We start from the raw sequence: 18761 nt of genomic DNA, 5'->3' as shown, positions 1-18761 counted from the left end.
ATTATTACACACATTAGCTTTAAAATAAGATCATATTTTTTTTGTTTTTTTAAACCTAAATCATCTTGTATCTGCTAATTGTCTTGCCTCTTTAAATCAAAGGAAAATAAAATTACTTAAAGAACAGTATTTTTCTATTTATATTTAAATGTTTTCAGTGTGTTTTCAGTACAGGGGCCAGTACCAGTTCTAGACTGGCACTGGCCCCTTTTGGCCCCTGTCTAGAAATGCCTATGTGCCAACCTGGTATGTAAACAGTGCTGATCTGTGTTGTTCCACTGTCGAATATTAATTTCCACAATCTAATATCTGTTTTTTTCAATATTTTAATTTTTAATAGCTTCCTACCTTTGTCGCCAAGGCATCAATGAAAACATTTGTGAATTACAAAGCTGAACATGGTGGACAACCTGTGAAATGAGTCAGCTGACTGTCAATAGGAGATGACGAGGTGTGCTCATGCACTCTTTGTTATCAGAGAACCGAGCCACAACTGAACAGTGCTGAGCACTAGGCCGTTTCTCCATTCACAAGAATGTGAGTACGGACTTGTGTCCTCGCCAAGTACGTGCTGGAGAACAACCCAGGAAAGTATGGACTCAGGGAGAATGGAGCATGCAGCATAAATATGGGTCACTTGGAACAGAAGCATACTCGTCATGTCACCACAGGCTTGGCGCTAGATAATAATAGCCTGTTGGAGTATAACCAGCCCTCACTGTTGTGTTAAAAAAAAACATAGTTTTTTTTAGCATGAATTTTGGAAACATGAATTTTTGAAACTATTTTTATAGCTTGATATATTATTTCCTGAGTTAAGGATAGACCTTAAAATTTAGAATCTTGAAAAGCACTCCTTTATAGGATTCTATAAATAATATATTAGATATCTGTATTAATTGCTAGGAAACCCAAGGAGAAATAGTGAATCAATGGTGAACAAAACTGGGTGACTACCTACCATCTATCTTTTAGCAAGCAGGATAATGTCTAGTGGGTTTTAAATGTTGGCAATGTTCTGTGTGAAAGATCTCTAAATCAGAGTTACTCAAATTATGAAAAGATTCTACATGTAATGAATGGGAAGAGAAATGTGAGAAATGTAATGTGTGGTTTGAAACTGGGTTTAAATTGTGTTACTGTTGCACTCAAAGCTTGGCAGCCCTGATATAGGCTACACTGCTCTCTTACAAATGACTTGAACTCATTCTGTGTTTATCAGCTCTCATATTAAGTGTAGACACATTGCCTTAATGATCTTTCCCAAGGGCCAACACCGGATAATGTTATAAGCCCATATATCCCATGCCCCTTTGGCTGTTGTATGTGCTCCCGAAACAACGGCTCTGGGAGAGATATTGGTCTTTCAACGTTGACCTGAAACACAATTGGCTCCTTATTCCAACGTTTTCGACATTCCTGAAACACAATTGGAAATTCATGTCAACATCTCTTCAGACAATTCTGCAAGCTCAGCTTTAAGAGTCTTACACATCCGGGTCACTGGTTCCCATACAGATCGGATAGATGGGCGACACTGAACGAATGAGAAGCATGGAGCATGGCTTAATCAATTCAGATGTTCTCCATGCTCACATTTTTATAAGATACCACAGAGCTGTGGAAAAATGACTTAGAATATAACTCAGACTAGATCCTCAGTCTTAAGATTAGATCTTACCTCTATGGCTCTGAGGTAACAATTAGCATACATTTGATTCCAAGTATTTAAAAATATTTTGTCCTAGATATCTTAAATTTCTAATCCATAAATTGTTTATGTGAACCTAGGTAGTTGTTAGACCTAAATAAACTGAAAAATTCGAGACAAAAAGCTTACATAAATGAAATGACTAGCTTTAAAATTTAGACACTGCATTACAAACCAAATACTTTTGAATAACTTTATTTCATATTTACAAATTGTCAGACACTGCATCAGTGTAGATGATCCAAATCAAATATGTCATGATAAAAGTTAATTAAAACTTTTTAGAAAACGGAAAATAAGCTACTCACCGTGGTATGTTATGCTATGATGCACATTATTCATGTAGCATAAAAACAACAAAGTGCTCCTTCTTTGAGATTAGTGTATGTTGCAGTTTTTGTTAGAGGATGAAGATTCCAAATTTTCCTTCTTAAACTGCATAACACGAAACAAGACAGAAAGAAACTGATTCATTTCACTCCAAAAGCTTGTTTTTACCAAATTGGTGAAGTCAAAACTGCTGCCCTCCAGTGGTCACTTACAGTATAACATTATTAAAGCAACAGAAATCAGTTTTTACAATCAAATAAAAATTATTTCAGAAGAAATGCACAATAAATAAATTGTTGGTAACAGGATATAGAGGATTACTGAACTTGCCCAGGTTTACACTTGCTTTCAGTAGTGCTAACAGTATATTAAAGCTCTTTGCTGTTGAGTGAGACTTCATGGAATGTAAAAGCATAGCAATATCTGCAATGCAAAAACAACATTTAACGTTGGTGCAATATTTTTAGGATGAACCTGGCTTTATATCTGCAGAAAAAAAGGAGTAACGAATTCTGCATGTGCAATTAGTGGCAAATAAATGCATTTTAAAAAAAAATGAGAAAACAAACAAAAAAAATCTATATGTAACAGCCTCACATAACAACCCTGTTCATGTTTTAGGGGCGTGTATATTTTGTTGTGACATTGACAAGTGTAAAGTATGGGATTTGTAAGCAGATACATTTTTGGTAAGAAAAAGATATGGTATCTAGATAATTAGCTATTGAAAAGTGTTCTTAAAGAAAATAAAAGTACATTTAATTTCATATATAATTACAACCAGAAATAATAAGATTCAAAGAAAGAGTACAAAAAAGGCACACCTTAAGCTTAAAGACCGCATTCAGAAGTAGTTACACATCCCCATCAAATGTATTCAAGTAACTCCACCCCTTTGTGAAGCTGTGTTAGTGAGGAAAGTAATAGTAAAATGCAAGAAATGGGTTTAAATAGATGGCTGGGTCAAATATCAATATAATAAAATACAGTAAAATCAGCACAAAGTAATATTCAGATTCATTTGAACAGCACCAATGTTCCAGCTGCAGTATTCCACTGCATAAAACAGAGTGCTCGTGTTAAATGCAAGCGTGATGAATGACGCGCTCATTCATCATCGATCAGCTTCTCCGTGCCGTTTTCTGCCTGTGTGCTCCCTCCCTCCTCTCCGCCTCCTCCGTCCTCCTCGTCTTCGTCTGTGTAGGAGAGCGACTGGCTGCTGTAGTTGATCATGGTGCGAGACAGGTCTACTTCGATGGGGAACACATCGGCCTCCTTCAGCACGGCGTAGCAGTCGTCATAGTAATGAGACATACCGGAGACAAAGCGCTGCAGCTGGAACACAATGTCCTGGACTGCAGAGAGGGATAGAAGTCAAATCTGTTTTACAATGGTGGAGCAGATGTGATTCAAGCACTTCAGTTAATATTCTTATTAAAGAGAAGCAAGAAGAATTATTCCTGATGATCCTGATTCACCAAAACAACAGTGTTTCCAATTTACCTGTTAGCAATGAAATAAATGACTTATGTAAAACAGCTGAAGAACAAACCATGTTTCTGGTCCAACAACTCGATCTTCTCCAAAACGTCCTTCCTCATCTTAGCAAAGCGGGTCCGAGCTTCCTGCCTGCACCGCAGCACCAAACGGTACTCGTAGTTCCCGGTGCTCACACGATACAGAGGTTCTCCCATGGCCTGTGAAAGATGTTCACCATGACCATTTTACAGTGCTGTCAAAAATGTTTCACTCCTCACAGATTTATATATTTTTTAAAGTAAAATTCTGCAAATCAAACAAATTCCCATCTGAGACAAAAAAAAATTTGTAATTGTTAATTTGTAAAGAGAAAAAAACTAGCCAGCTTGAATTAGGTGATTATGAAATTAGTTGTGAAACAACTTTCACTAAGTGTTTGAAGTCACTAGCAAAAATTATCTATTTTCCTGAACTGTGTTTCAGAATTAGTTACCTAAGTAGTAACCATTTAGTAGCCAACTTATAAAGTATAGAAAGTCTTTATAGATGAGTGCTTCTATGTTTCTTTTGTATGTCTGCTTCTCTCTCTTGAACCAGTCGGCCTCAGCAGGACATTCACACTGAGCCTGGTTTTGATACAAAGCCGAGAAAATTCAAACGAAGATCTACTGTCGCCACATTTCCTGCAAGTCAATGAGTCGATGAATCCGATAGTTTCCTTCTTTATAAAACATTGAACCAACCTGACTGTATGATCTGATTGAATTGTCTCTGTAAAGATGCCTTGAGATAACACCTGTTGTGAAATTGTGCTATATGAATAAATTGAATTGAATTAACCCATTTAGTACCATTGTACAGCACTCTATGAGTTTTGTGTCCAGACTGTGACTAGACCACAACATAATCTATTTATTTTCACCAGGTTAATATGCCTACATTCATTGTTCAGCTGCATATTTATTTATTTTGATAAAAAATTTTTTTTACAGATGTCAAATACATTTTTAGTCTGTTCTTCATATAGTTAAGATGGGTTCTTTCCTCTATTTATGTAATGACAGGGAAACTGGGAAACTGTAAATCATGTATTCATTTTAAAACAGGGACGAGTTGGATGATTTTATTCCCTTTAAAAACAAAATTATTATTTAAAAATCTATTTTTTTATTTATTTATGACATCTTGGCTGGTATTCAAGTTACGTCTAAAAGGTATAAAAAAAAATGAAAGAAAAGAAAAAACCTTAATAATGCATTGAAGAAACAATACTTTTACCAAACAATAGCCACAGCAGTTCATTTTTTGTACACTTTTGGAGGGAAGGGGTTATTTACAAAGACTGTGTTTTGTACAATTGGTGAAATGTTGGAAATAGTATCATAAAATAAAACTCATAAAAAAAAAATCAATCTATAACCGATAAACTCAGGGTCAGCCCGAAACAGCCTTAATTAATCAGATATTTTAGAAAATATAGAATATAAAATGTAATATTGAAAATCCCAGGCTACTTGAATGAGATAAGCACAGACAAGCTACTGAATAGAAACCAGTACTCACAATACTGCTGTATTCTTCATCATCCATTTCCTTTACCTTCAGGCAGTATGACTGAAAAACGTGACAGGTTTATACATCAATAATATCTGTCTGACCTCAAACAGATTATAGTGACCTCTGTTTTTTATAAAAGCAGGAAAAAAGCAGCTTTTCCCTCACCAGATATTCAAACTTCACATCCAGGTACTTTCTGATGGTGAGCTTGGTGTCTGGTATGGCCTTGTGGAGGTAGGTGTTCAGATCATGGAGCATCTGAAAGTCAAGGCATGCAGTAATAAGTCAGTAACAGGGATTATAGGAGAAATAAGATACTTGTTTACAACAAATGTTTGAATGCTCCTATATTCAATTAGGAAACAAAAGGAGCTTTAGTAATATAAAAACAAAATACTTAGCTTTCTTTGTGTCAACAGAACTATTGAAGGTAGAAAACAACTTTTGGACTTACAGGCTTGATGGTTTTCAGAAGCTGAATTCCATATTTCTCTATGTTTCTGTGAGCATCGGCAAACTTTACGAAAGCCTCGCTGGCTGCAGCCTGCGGCTCTCTAACACCAATGATGGAGAATACGTCTCCAAACCCTGAAAAGGTCACAGCACAACATGTCCAAAATGTATGATGGCAATCAAATAGAATTATTCAAAAACCAGAGCATTTGTGTAGTTTAATTAACTTGTATTAATCCTTATTTACTAGGGGTGTATCTATGTAAGGGGTTGACTGAGTGGCTGATTTTCAGCAAATCAATTAATTCTAGCATGAAAAAAAAAAAGAATGTCAAAAAGAGAAACATCGAACATCTAAAAGGTTTTGGTTTCTGATTTCTAAATCTTTATAACAGAAAATCCAAAACAGCCCTCTGTCCACTACCGAAGAACACTCCCAATAAAGTCACTCCTGCAGCTATGGCGGGTACAGTATAAACGAGATTGGGACACCCCCTTTCCTCCACCAGAAAAGGAAAGCAGTCGTTGCTATGGCAACACAGAGAAGCCCAACGTGCATGACTGTCACTCTGTGGTGCAGTTTGCAAGGCACGAGGATCAGTGTTGCAGATGTGCCATATGACGGCCGCGGCCTCCTCCCAATCGTACGTTACTTGCTTTATATTAAGCTTCTACATCTTGCAACTGTATGTGTGTGTAGGGGGCAGGTATGAGTTGTTTTTTTTAACAAATTTTGTCATTCTAATACACATAACCTATAATGACAAACTAATAGAAATGTAAGCAAACCATGTATCAGCAAACCCGTGGAAACGTTGTTTGAATTCAGGTGTTTCGTCCATTATTAGTTCACACCCGTTACACCCACCTTCCAGCGTGTCTGCATTGATGTAGACTCACTATTTAAGGGCTGAATGGTCCACTCACCCTGATTTTGGATGGCCTTTAATATGGCGGAGCCTCCACAGGAACAAGCAAACCGTGATTAGGGGCCGGTTCAAGATTAGGCCTCTTTTAAACAACCTCTTTTTTTTTAACTCTATTACTCAAAGAACCCAAACTTCCTGTATCAAAGTTGTTGGGGGCACACATGCAGCATCAACTGACATCACATGCATGACTGTGTAGAAAACGTATCCATCGAATTGCAGTATTTATTGCAACCCACAGCCTATTGAAGGCAATAGGTGGGTTGACTCTGTTTTGATTTTTAACGCTTCTTCACCCATTAGGATTAAAAAACTGGATATGCATGTGTATCTTTCACTATTTATTCCCCTCGTTTCTTTAAGCATTTTGTCTTTATTACACCAGTGAATCATTTGTTTATACAGCAACACACCTCTGTGAGTTTGAGAAAGCTCAAAGAACGCTCTGAGTAGCCTCTTGGTGTGCTCCATCAGTCCTGAAAGCACAGAAACACCAAAATGAGATCCCGCTCCAAACAAACAGGCCTTAATTTACTTTGTGCTTTGATTTAAAATGACCTTGTTACCTTTATACAGTGTTTAAGAATCATCTATTTACCCTGAATCATTATGATACAATCAGCACTCAAAGGTGCATAAAGTTAGAATCAATTAGGGGAGGACATGTGCTATTATTGCATCATGTTTAAAGCTACAACAGAAAATGACAAGATTAGGAAACTTGTAACACGGTCTATAAAAACAGTGATGCAGGAGAAGGTGGAGATAATGGTCCGCAGGACCAGCTGCAGTAACAACTGATGGGTGGACATATTGAAAGCCATGACCTAATTTAATCTCATCAGACACAAGCACTTATTTTGCTTTAAAACAGCCTTAGTTCATCCTGTTGTAGATGATTTTGGTCCACATTAACCAGACAGCATTACATGTTAACTGTAGATTAGTCAGCCATATTACTATTATCCAAATAGCTGGTTCCACCATATCCCAAGATTTAGTTTTGGTCAATATGAGTGAAATAAAGCCTCAATTTTCTGTAATCAGCTGATAGAAGTAGCTGGCATGATCGTCTGCTGCTGTAGTTCACCTGCTTCCAGGTGTTGTACTTTAATAAGATGGTTTTCTGCACACATTTAGATAATGACTGTTTACTGAGCTAATGCTGCATCCCTATCAGTCTCCCTTTTCTCTGTTGATCCAAGAGTGGGCTGAGTGTAAAGGCCCAGCAGACTTCCTGTTTGTAAACACTCGGACTAGACTGTCGGGCATCAACAGCCGTGTTATGATCAAATTCACTTAAATTCCCAATCTTCATCATTTCAATGCTCAGTCTGAGTCACAGCAGGTCAATTTCAATACATTTAGATGGATCAATGCAGAGAGCTAGTAGTAACAGGCATTTGGACAGGTGTTCCTAAAGAAGAAACCTTTGTGTAAATTAAGTATGAGTTTTTTTTTGCTTGAATAAGAAAAATATTCATATATTTCTATGCAGAGCTAAGACCTCATTATAATAGTTGGTGTCTTTGACAGTTTTTTTATTAAAAAAAAAGGATGAGAGGAACCTAGAATTTGGTGTTGAACTGTACTGATCACTGTCACAGTGTTAGTTTAACCTTTTCCTTTACAGGAACCGTTTCTGTTTTCATTTATTCTTCCTACCTTTGTAAAGCTCTGCTGTTTTCTCCAACTCTTCCAGTCTTTTAACCAGGCCATCTACAGAGAAAACAATGAATTAATAAGAGGATCATTCCATGGTAATTAGACAATAGACAAAATACAGTAATAATAAAAACAGATTTTACCGTTGCATAGAATAGCTCTGCTAAGTCCAAGCGCATCGGCGGTACCTGAGCTCATGTTCTCCACAAGGCGATGTTTGACCTTTTTTAACACTAAAACATTAAAAATAAAGAGTCAAAGAACAGTATTTTTACCCAAAAACCTTCAGAAAAAAAGTAGTGGAATGAAGAACAGACCAATATCTAAAGATTTCCCTTGTTTTGGGTCAGCCTGCAGTTTGTTGTAGTGGATTACTGCCTCTCCCTGTGAACACAAACACATTTATCAGCAAGCAGAAATACAGAGTAAATTTTTAAATCAGATGTAAATCTTTAATTCATGTAAAATGTTTATTTTAGCATCAGAGAAAAATTAAAAACGGGGAGAAAATGGCGACATTAAAGTTCCTCATGGGCCCTGAAAAGGTAACGGCAGCACAGTCTAATCCTTTAATTCCCACAATGCACCCTGTCTTTATCCCAGCACACAGGAAGTCAGGGATTGTTTCATTGTGAACAAAAGGTGTCCAAAACAAACACGGCTGCTCTGCATTGGTGACGCTCTGCTGCATGCTTTCTATCGCCCTCATCTCTTCCAAAGAGCTGAACCAGCAGTTAAACCTCTTCTCTTCTCTTCTATCCAAAGCTGGACTCTGGATCTCTGCAGGAATTTTTATTCTTTAAATCAATCAGGACAGAAAAGTAAGTTCACTTCTATTGCTTTATTATTTGTGCCTCACTTCCATATACAGCTATTTAGAATCTATATCCTACATTTAAGGTTACATTTAATTAAATTTACATTTAATTCTTGTGACATGTCATGTTCATCCTGAGTAGCTTAATAATCTGCCCAGGGAAAAAGGGGCATTTATGTTACAAAAAAAACGATTTAACTAAATAAGCTCTCAGTTATGCCTCAGGTAAATCAGGAATGCCATGTGGGTGTCATTGAGAAAATCTAAGTAAAATTTATCCTCTAAAAGAAAGAAAGAAATGAAATTAATCCAATCTGATTTCCTTTTATTTGATGCATTTTTTCCAGAGGTAAAAAATACATTTGTTAGATCTTTATGTTGATATTTTTCTCTCAAATATCAACCTAATCTTTGCAGATTGCAATAATTTCTCAGCTAGAGAAAAATCTTTGGCCATTTGATTTTTTTCTTCACATTTCCTAAAGAAAAAAACACTAAACCTAAGGAGGAATATCATCCTGAAAAAAACTAAATAAAAATAATTATCTCCAAGCTCAACTTTTTTTAATGCAATGAAAAATAAAAAGATCATAAGTTTAATGTTCATTTATAAGTTTATTGTAATTTTCTCTGGACCTCCTCCTATAACATCAGCCCACTTTGACAGAGACTTTGCAAGATTACAGGTTTTATTCCTGCACTCATCTTTATAATATTTTATTTTGAATTAACTATATCCAACAAAATTGGTTTTGAATATTCTGATTTATTTTCCTTATCAGTTGGAAACTTGTTTTAAGTCCTGTATTGTTATCTCTCTGTGAGCAAATCCAAATTTCTCTCGATTACAAACAGCTCAGCCTCATAAAAGCAATCTACTTTTAATTTTGAATTTCTGCAATCGCTTAATATTAGATGACTGAATATCTTTTTTAAAGTGAACTCATAAACATTTTGTTTAATATTTTTATTTCCCTGAAATGGTTTAATACAACTAGAAAATCCAGCTATTAAATTACTTTAAGACTATTTTGTGTGCATGAAAACAACACAAACTCCTGTTGTAATGATCATTGCTCTCTAGAAGTTTTCCTTATTTATCTAGAAGCTGATTACCTGGACAGCTTGAATCATCTTGGCTACTTCCACCTTTGTCTTTCCTTTAACCGTTTTCCCGTTCACGCCTGTGATTTCATCACCTGCTGCCAGCGTCCCGTCCAGAGCTGCTGGAGTGTTATCAAACACCTGGAAGACGAAGGAAACCATTTTAAAACTTAACATTCAAAGAAAGTTTCACTTAACCGGTTTCAAATGCATAAAAGTTTTATGATCAAACAAACATTCGTATCAGACTAACATGAACAAAGGAAATGCAAAACCTTTTATTTGATTTTTTTTGTAAACTTTTTTGTGGAAAAAAGGTTATCAGGTGGTCATTGAACACATCGTTTGTAAAGCTTAGTTTGATTTCACTACAAGGCCTGATATATAAAGATGAAAACCAACAGAGTTTAAGAACATAAGGCAGCATGAACGATGTCAAAAAAACTGAAAAACAAACCCTTATGCCCCACAGAGAAAGGCTCAAGAACAAATAAGAATAAAAAATCTCTGACATCAGTAAATCTGGAAAGGTTTACAAAGCCACTTCTAAGGCTAAATTAAATAACGTTGGTGCTCCTGATGAACAGTAAGGAAGATGTTGCTTAGGCAATCCATGCAAGAGTTCCTAAACCACCACTGAGAAAAAATACAAACATTTCCTATTTACCAAAAAAAAAAAAAAAAACAGAAAAAAAATGACTCCAAAAACATATTAGGAAATACTTTGTGGACTGACAAGCAAAAGGTGCAATGTTTTGGAAGAGCTTCACTGCATTACATCGAATACAACACCAAGAGAATTTCAGCATAATAATTCTACCAACAGGCAAACATAGCTATCTACTGTATAGTGACTGGCTGTAGCTGCTCTGAATGGCTTAATATAAAATTAGGTAATGAAGCAGCCAAGACCAAGTTTTGAAAAAGATCTAAAAAAGATGCAAGAAAATAGCCTTAAATAAGCAATAAAACTGAGGGTGAAAAAATAAAGCATGACTGGCAAAGAAATCCCTCCAAATCCATCTTAAAGTCAATAGCCATTACTTATGACAGTTATAGGGTCATCACATTGTATCAGGTTAATTTAAATAACTTTTAAATCTTTACTTTAAACTTTCTTATCATATCTACTCAGGTTATCTTTGATATAATAAATCATTTGATGGTCAGAAACATTTAAGTAGGACAAAAAAGAAAACAAAAGAATAGAAAAATGCCAAAGGATACTTTAACATGATGGTATTTTTAGTTGTTCTAGCAGGAAATATTATACCTGAGACTCAGATGGACTACATACATACCTAACACATCGGTTAGTAAACATATAAGCACCGTATGTTTGTTTAGTAAACTAAAATGCATGTGTAACATAGAGATAAGCTTTATGCACCAACCTGAACAATATAGAGACAAGGACAGTACTGAGCTCCGCCTCCGATGCTGATGCCGATGAGGTTGTTGGCATCCTTCTTCAGAGTCACAGTACCGGGTACAGTGGGTATCCCCCTGTAGGGGAAAGATGAATAACAATCAGTATTTGTTCTAGTTGTTATCAAACATAAAGGATGTTCATTTCAGGAAATATTTTTATAGCACAAATTAATATTTTGGAGCTGAAAACGATTTCCTGTCCCCTATGAGTTCTGACCTACATATTACAATATTATCAAACTTTCCATTTTTTAGGACATTAAAACTCACATTGGTGAACCTTGTTTGAAGAAAAGGAAAAAGAATCACATGGTCCAGGATAAATGTAACGCTTAAATCCAACATCAAGTGTAGAGATCAGATTTCCTAAAACATCCAATTTGACTAAAACTCCAAACTCCCAAGCATCCAGTTATTTGATGCATTTACAGAAACAAAGATACTGTTTATAGTTAATAGTGAATATAACAAAATTTATTTTGATAGATGGATGACAAGTTGGCAGGTCCACAAAACTAGAAATATGTTTTAAGGATTACAATCTATGTTATTTAGCACAGGAGAGTAATTTCCCTCCCCCCCCCCAGGCCTGTGTCCTTCATGTTTTAGCCATCTACCTACTTAATATAATCAAATCTAAATAAATGTGTCAATAGCAGGACATGTTAGCAGGTTAATATTATCTTTCAGCTATTTCAATGAAATGTTTAGAGGAGAAAAGTTTTTAAAAGATGAAGGACATCTGTAGCTCTAATGTAATATTGGAAAATTCCCTTTCATCCACAGGACCTTACAAAATTATTCACAGTCCTTGAATATTTTTTACATTGGTCATATTAGAACCACAAGCTTCAAAACACCTGACTGTGATTAATGCGATAAACTAAAACAAAGTATTAGACAATAGTGAAGAAGAAAATAAAATACCCTTTTTAAATAAAAAATGAGGTGTTAAAACCTGAAAAGCGTAATAACCTGTTTGTATTTAGCTTTCCTGAGATTAACTGGAGAATTTCTGGTAACATTAATTTTGAAGTATGAATACATTTTCCCAGTTACATTGTTATCTAAACTTTGGGCCAACAAAACTTGCCAGCATACGTTGTGTTTAGACATATTGTATGTCAGGGCCTTGTCCTGCTCAAAGCTAAACCTCAGCTCTAAGCTGCAGCTGTTTCTTTAAGATAGCGCTGCAATAAACTCATTTTATCTTTCTAATAACTCTGTCATGCTTCACATCCCTGGAGAGAATGATGCTGCCATCCCTGTGTTTTACACTAAGGATGAACCTTTACCATATTTAACATTCTGCATGTAGTATAACTTTCAACTTGGTCTCTTTTGACCATTAGATATTACTTTATATTAAGTCTTTCATACAGGCCAGATTGATAGATACTATAGTTATCAGCTGTTTCCTGACACATTACCCCACACAAGTTGTGGATCTCAGCAGCTCCTCCAGAGTTACCATTAACAATCTCCCATAATTGATATTCTCTCAGCCTGCCAGTTTAGATTGACTGTTTATTAGTACACTTGGCTTACATTTGTTCCATTTTTATTTTCAATTTAGTTACAATGCTTTAGGAAATGTCTAATGTTTGGGATGTTGTTTCTAAACCAAACCATACATAAAATTTACAGCAGCTTTATCCATGACCCGTCCGCTGAGTCCCATCGTCTTCAGGTAAATACTGTGACAAACCACCGAGGCTTTTAAAGCTTTTAAATGAAACAAATGTTGACAATCTCAACCAGTCACCTTCAGAAGGCATTTGGTTTGACTATAATGTATTAATGGCTTCAAATGTTGAAAACCATTTATATATATATGTATATATATTCAACTTTTACTTCAAAATGATGCTTTTCTTTGTATGATTTTATCGCATAAAATCACAATAAAATGTCCATGGAAACCTAGAAGAAGGTGGACATTTTTGCAAGGTTTGATTGTAAAGTATTTAAACAAATCAAACTTACAGTTTGTCCTCTTCCAGCTCATAGTCCATGTCTGTGAACATCGCAGGAAACTCACAGCTTGTCTCAAGAAAACAAAAGTCCCTGTAAAAATAGAAGCAACCTCGTCTGTTTTATGATTTATATCTGATTTACAATTAAAACAAACAAACATAAAAAATGGACAGCAAACAACTTCCTTAAAGCCCGTTTTAGTATAAACCACCAGCACTAATTGCAGATTATTTAAACCGATGTTTTAACGAAATGATTAGAGAAAAAGAAAGGCTACAGCTAAAGGAACAGCTGCTAAGTTCCCCTTCATGCTTTACCAGAAAATTAAACCCGTCTAGGCTCAAGAGTTAAAAAGAAAAGCTTAACTTAATGTTTAACAAAGGAAATACGGGAAACATTCCATTAATAACTGATGTTAAGAAAGAAAACTGACATGCTAACCCTGCTTCTTTAGCTGCTAGCTGGTTTAGCATCAGCAGGTGCACTGGAGATGCTATCAGCTATAAAGATTGTATCAAAATTACCTTAACTGGTTTAAAGCAGCTTCCTAATGCAGCTGGTTCCGCATTAAGTCCAATATTCTTCCGAACTGTGCCGTTTATTAGCAATAATATTAACACTAAATCTAACATAGAATGTAGTGACAGCTCCTGTTTACATAATTATGTCACTTCCATTGACGTAGCGGAAGCTGTGTTACCGAGGAAAGGCTGACCTCTAGCGGCCAAAAAGTAAAACTACAGTTTTTTAGACCAACATAAGGATGAAGGTCTTCATTTGCTTTACTTAAAACGGTAATAATTAGAGAAATAGATCATAAAGAGATCTTGAAAATTATTTATAATAGAATAACTTCAATCCTGTAAAAAGAAAGACACTCTAAAGAGGAAATAATGGCAAAATACACATATTTTTTTTAACATTATCCATCCAAAAAATCATAAATAAGTAAAGTCAGTGAATACTATCTCTTAAACTTCACTAAATTATTATGATTTTTTTTTTTTGGCACAACATCTTTTCAGCTTATCAATGTGATTGATTGTCTAAATGTGTGTAAATAGCATATTTTAGATGTAACTTCTAGAATGGCTCTGTGTTTAAGATTATTATGAAGACTCTCTGATGGTCAGGTTTTCTCAAGTAATAAAGGTTTATTATATCATATTCCAGTTGGCATTCTGAGGTGAGGTTCTGAATATAAATTAAATGAATAAAAAAGCTTTCTGAAATTGAAATAAGGTATTTGTTCTGTAATTTCCCCCACCTGTAACAAGATACTGAAGTGCTTAAAAGGGTGAACTCTGACATAGTTACTACTGATTCATAAAGACACAAAAATATTTTATTTATTATGTAACTATGAAAGAGACATTAAACTACAACTACCTTCCTTTTATTTTATATTTGTTATATTTTATATTGGAAATGTCCACAGGACTTAATTACTTTATACCTGTCGCCCTGATCTCTGTGGTTATGAAGTCCTTTGAGCACCTTGTGCTTTCACACCTGAAAGAGATCACTGACCCCCTCCTGGACCCTCTACAGTTTACCTACAGAGCCAGAGTTCTTTAGACGACACTGTTGACTTGGCCCTTCACTTCATCCTCCAGCACCTGGAATCCGCGGGTACCTACACCAGGATCCTGTTTGTGGATTTCAGCTCTGTCTTCATTACAATCATCCCAGGAAGCAGCACGTGAAGCTGGAAAAACATGTCTCTGACTAACAGCTCATCAGCACTGGTTCCCGAAGGGCTGTGTTTTTTCTCCGCTGCTCTTCTCCCTGTGGAGCAGCTGCACCTCCATTCATAAGTCTGTCAATCTTCTGAAGTTCACAGATGACACCACTCTCATCGGACTTATCGTGATGATGACAAGTCCACCTACAAGTGGGAGGTTGACCATCTGGCGACCTGGTGCAGAGAGAACAACCTGGGACTCAAAGCTCTAAATACAATGGAGATGGTTGTGGACTTTAGGAAGAACTCAGCCCCAGCTATCCCCATCACCCTGTGTGACTCCACAATTGATACTGTGGAGTTTTTCTGCTTCCTGGGAACTATCATCTCACAGAACCTAAAGTGGGAGCTGAATATCAACTCCCTCACAGAGAAAACCCAGCAGAGGATTAAATTCCTGCAGCAGCTGAAAAAAATAACCTTTCAAGGATAATGAGGGTGCAGTTCTACTCCTCAAACATTGACTCCATCCTAACCTCCTCATCACCATCTGGTACGCTAGTGCCACTTCCAAGGACAAGGTCATACTGCAGCGTGTAATTCGGTCTGCAGAGAAAGCGATTGGCTGCAATCTTCCATCACTCCAGCATCTGTACACATCCAGGACTCTGAGGCATGCAGGGAAGATTGTTGCTGATCCCTCACACCCTAGCCACAAACTATTTCAGTCACTTCCCTCTGGTAGGAAGCTGCGGTCCATCAGGACTAAAACCATGCCACAAAAACAGTGTCTTCCCATCCACTACCAGCCTTATCAACAAGGCTCAGAGACACCCTGTCTCCCTCCCCCGTTCAGGACCTAGAAGCTATCCAGACCTCCTGCGTTACATTAAACCAAAGGCTACTCTATATAGTATATAGCTATTTACTATATATTATATATAGTGTATTGTAGGTTTTATAATGTATATAGCTATAGATTCTGTATTCTGTATATATATCTAATTTGTCTGCACCATCAACACCAAATTCCTTGTAAGTGCGAAGCTACTTGGCAGTAAACTTGATTCTGAAGAAGGAACACATTTATATTTAAAAATGCAGGGCTTATGTGGACAACAAACTGGAAAAAAATACTTGTAGCAGAGTTTAATTTCTTTTATTTTACTTGATTGTCTTGAAGATGCATCCCACTTCTACAAAAAGCTCCAGTTATTCAAGGCCTAATTCTTGATGAATTATCTTCTGATCTAATCTACAAATCTGATTAATCAGCAATGATTAACATGGCTAGTCAGCATTTAAACAGATCATGTGACTATCATACCAGAGACAATCATGATACTGATTTAATTATATTGTGAAGGGCTTTCTGTTACATGCTATTTTGCTTGAGCTACAAACACAAATAACATTCAAATTTAAACCGTTTAACTTCTTTCTGCCACACAGGAGACAGACTTGATATAAAGACCATCTTCTTGCTCCTATCTCAACTATTTAGCAGGACTTGGTTTCAGTATGGTAAGGTGAATCTTTTCCTCTGTGTCTCATTGCATTATTTACAATATCAAATGGACAATGAAATTGATTTATTTTTCAGCTGCCCTGGACTTATTTTATATGAATTACTGCATATATGCAATAATATATCAGAATGAATAGCCTTTGTTTCTGCTGAGGTGTTCTAGAAGCCCAGTTTGCATTTATAGCGTCCTTCAAGTTATTTCCAGTGCTAGATTCAATGTCTATGATCTTCTTATGATAACCCAACAGATTATCCATACGCTGCAGACAAGTCAGCTGCTCAGTAAATTAAGTATAGTGATAATCTTTAAAGCATGCATTAGTATATGTTGCAGGGTTAGCAAATATATATTTAAATCAGCCTCTCTACAGTTTAGAGCAGTAATAAAAATTAGGTGCCTTAACATTTCCTGGAAGACGCCTGTGTTGGCTCTGTACTAACAAACCCAGTTGACCCAGAACAGTAAATTATATACTTTTTGCACCTTTAGGGAATGTATGGTGGCTCTCTAAACAGTGACTTCAGCAGCAGTCCATGCACTCTCAAAGAACTCTTCTGCAGCCGATCCAGTGCTCGTCCACCTTTGGACATTTTTTTTTCCTTCCACTCAATCTTCCATTAAAATGCTTGCTAATTTAGCATTGACATATTTAGGCTTGAAGTTTTTGCAAAAACCTTCCATGACTGTTTAGTAAACAACTTTTTAGGAAGCAGTATTTATCATAATCCTGTAGGTCATAACATATCTGCATTAAAATCGTTTTTATCTGTCTTATTTATCTAAAAACCTCTGATAATGAAACTTATCGATTTCCTTTGCTGTAAGCCGCAATAACCAGAATTCACAGGAAAAAGAATTGTCAAGGATTTTACAGAAAATGTAATTTATATGAGTTAGATAATTACGTTTGAATTACTAAAATATACTGTCTTCACGATGTTCCAATTTATTGGGATGTCTCTGTAATCGATATGTGCAACCACAAACTTTTTTTCTCAGGAACTCGAACTGAAGAATGTGAACTTGAGACCTGGAGACAAGCTGAAAGTAAAAGGGGAAATTTTGCATGACGCTGAGAGGTATTTACAAACAGTTCATATTTAATAATTACTATAATCCTGGATATTACTTTATTCCTCATCATCCATGATTATGAAAATGCACAGCTGATGGAAGCATTATACAATTGATTTCTTACATATTTTTTTTATCACAGTTATCGATAAACAAGTACTGCTCTGTTCAGAAAGTCTTGCTAAAAAAAAATAAAATGGATTAATGATGCAAACAGGTTCCAGATTGACCTTGGTTTGGACTCAGAGGACCTGGCGCTGCACTTTAACCCTCGTTTCCATGATGATGCTGATGGAGCCGTACTAGTGTGCAACTCAAAGACAGCGGGTTGCTGGGGCGATGAAAAGAGGGAAATTCACAACCCTCTGCTGAGAGGCAGTGAAGTGAAGGTGAGAAAATGTTTACATTACAGAGAAGAGATTATTATCCAGAGATCTTTGTGCTATTCTTCAACTAGGCTCATATTTCTTTAAAGATTCGATTCCTAACTGTTTCCAATTTTAGCAAAGGAAAATTGTTTACTTAAATAAAATGCGTTCTGTTTCAGATTGTGTTGAAACTCTCTGAAGATGTGTTTGAGGTGGAGCTACCTGATGGACAAGAGATGCAGTTTCCTAATCGTGCAGACATGAATGTCATCACCTACATCCGAGTTGTAGGGGATTTCAAACTCACAAGCTTTAAGATCTGCTGAAGCTTGTAACAGAAATGCATGAAGATCTAAATACCAGAATCAAATAAACCAATGTTGTTAGATACACACTGTTAGTAGCTCATAAATTGTAAAATGCATTTTTACATTTTATGTTCATTAATCATTTTTTACAAAAAACAAAACAAAAAAGAAACTCAAACAGTGCACCTGAGAGAGCAGCACCATTTAACCAAAGAGTTTTCCAGGAGAGGGTGGAAGAATCTGGCACTGAAACATGGAGTTTAAGTTTCTTCTCCAAAAGCACATCAAAAACCTTTCGCTCATGTGGTTTAAAAGCTTTGTTTGTGTGTTTGTTCTCTAATGAGA

At 36.0% G+C, this 18761-nt stretch overlaps 2 protein-coding genes across 3 annotated transcripts; one reads left to right on the top strand and one right to left on the bottom strand.

The window, feature by feature from the left end:
- Window positions 1–2167: 2167 nt before the first annotated feature.
- Window positions 2168–14148, bottom strand: pick1 (protein interacting with PRKCA 1). Of its 2 annotated transcripts, none has more exons than XM_015387910.1 (13): window positions 13978–14148; window positions 13463–13543; window positions 11440–11551; window positions 10058–10186; window positions 8442–8508; window positions 8268–8357; window positions 8125–8178; window positions 6873–6935; window positions 5532–5665; window positions 5243–5335; window positions 5084–5134; window positions 3594–3738; window positions 2168–3396 (listed from the first exon to the last, which is right to left on the bottom strand). In XM_015387910.1, the coding sequence occupies exons 2-13, from the start codon at window positions 13501–13503 to the stop codon at window positions 3149–3151; spliced, it is 1227 nt and encodes a 408-aa protein (XP_015243396.1). In that variant the 5' UTR covers window positions 13504–13543; window positions 13978–14148; the 3' UTR covers window positions 2168–3148. The 2 variants fall into 2 exon arrangements, with proteins under 2 accessions (XP_015243396.1, XP_015243397.1); XM_015387911.1 differs by having other exon boundaries at window positions 14002–14122.
- LOC107093087 (galectin-1-like) lies at window positions 8776–18511 on the top strand. The gene is made up of 5 exons (XM_015387912.1): window positions 8776–8945; window positions 16590–16661; window positions 17666–17745; window positions 17958–18129; window positions 18288–18511. The coding sequence occupies exons 2-5, from the start codon at window positions 16659–16661 to the stop codon at window positions 18432–18434; spliced, it is 402 nt and encodes a 133-aa protein (XP_015243398.1). The 5' UTR covers window positions 8776–8945; window positions 16590–16658; the 3' UTR covers window positions 18435–18511.
- The last annotated feature ends 250 nt before the right edge of the window (window positions 18512–18761 follow it).

This window comes from Cyprinodon variegatus, unplaced genomic scaffold (assembly GCF_000732505.1).
Source record: "Cyprinodon variegatus isolate N-32 unplaced genomic scaffold, C_variegatus-1.0 Scaffold407, whole genome shotgun sequence".
Lineage (NCBI taxonomy): Eukaryota > Metazoa > Chordata > Actinopteri > Cyprinodontiformes > Cyprinodontidae > Cyprinodon > Cyprinodon variegatus.
This window is presented reverse-complemented; position numbering and strand designations above follow the sequence as displayed.

Coding starts and splice junctions, on each gene's coding strand:
- pick1 (XM_015387910.1), bottom strand. CDS start 13,503: ATGTTCACAGACATGGACTATGAGCTGGAAGAGGACAAACT. Junction 10,187..11,439: donor CTTGTCTCTATATTGTTCAG/GTTGGTGCATAA, acceptor TTCGTCTTCCAG/GTGTTTGATAACACTCCAGC. Junction 3,739..5,083: donor ATGAAGAATACAGCAGTATT/GTGAGTACTGGT, acceptor CATCTTTCACAG/GCCATGGGAGAACCTCTGTA.
- LOC107093087 (XM_015387912.1), top strand. Junction 17,746..17,957: donor ATTTTGCATGACGCTGAGAG/GTATTTACAAAC, acceptor TGATGCAAACAG/GTTCCAGATTGACCTTGGTT. Junction 18,130..18,287: donor TGAGAGGCAGTGAAGTGAAG/GTGAGAAAATGT, acceptor GTTCTGTTTCAG/ATTGTGTTGAAACTCTCTGA.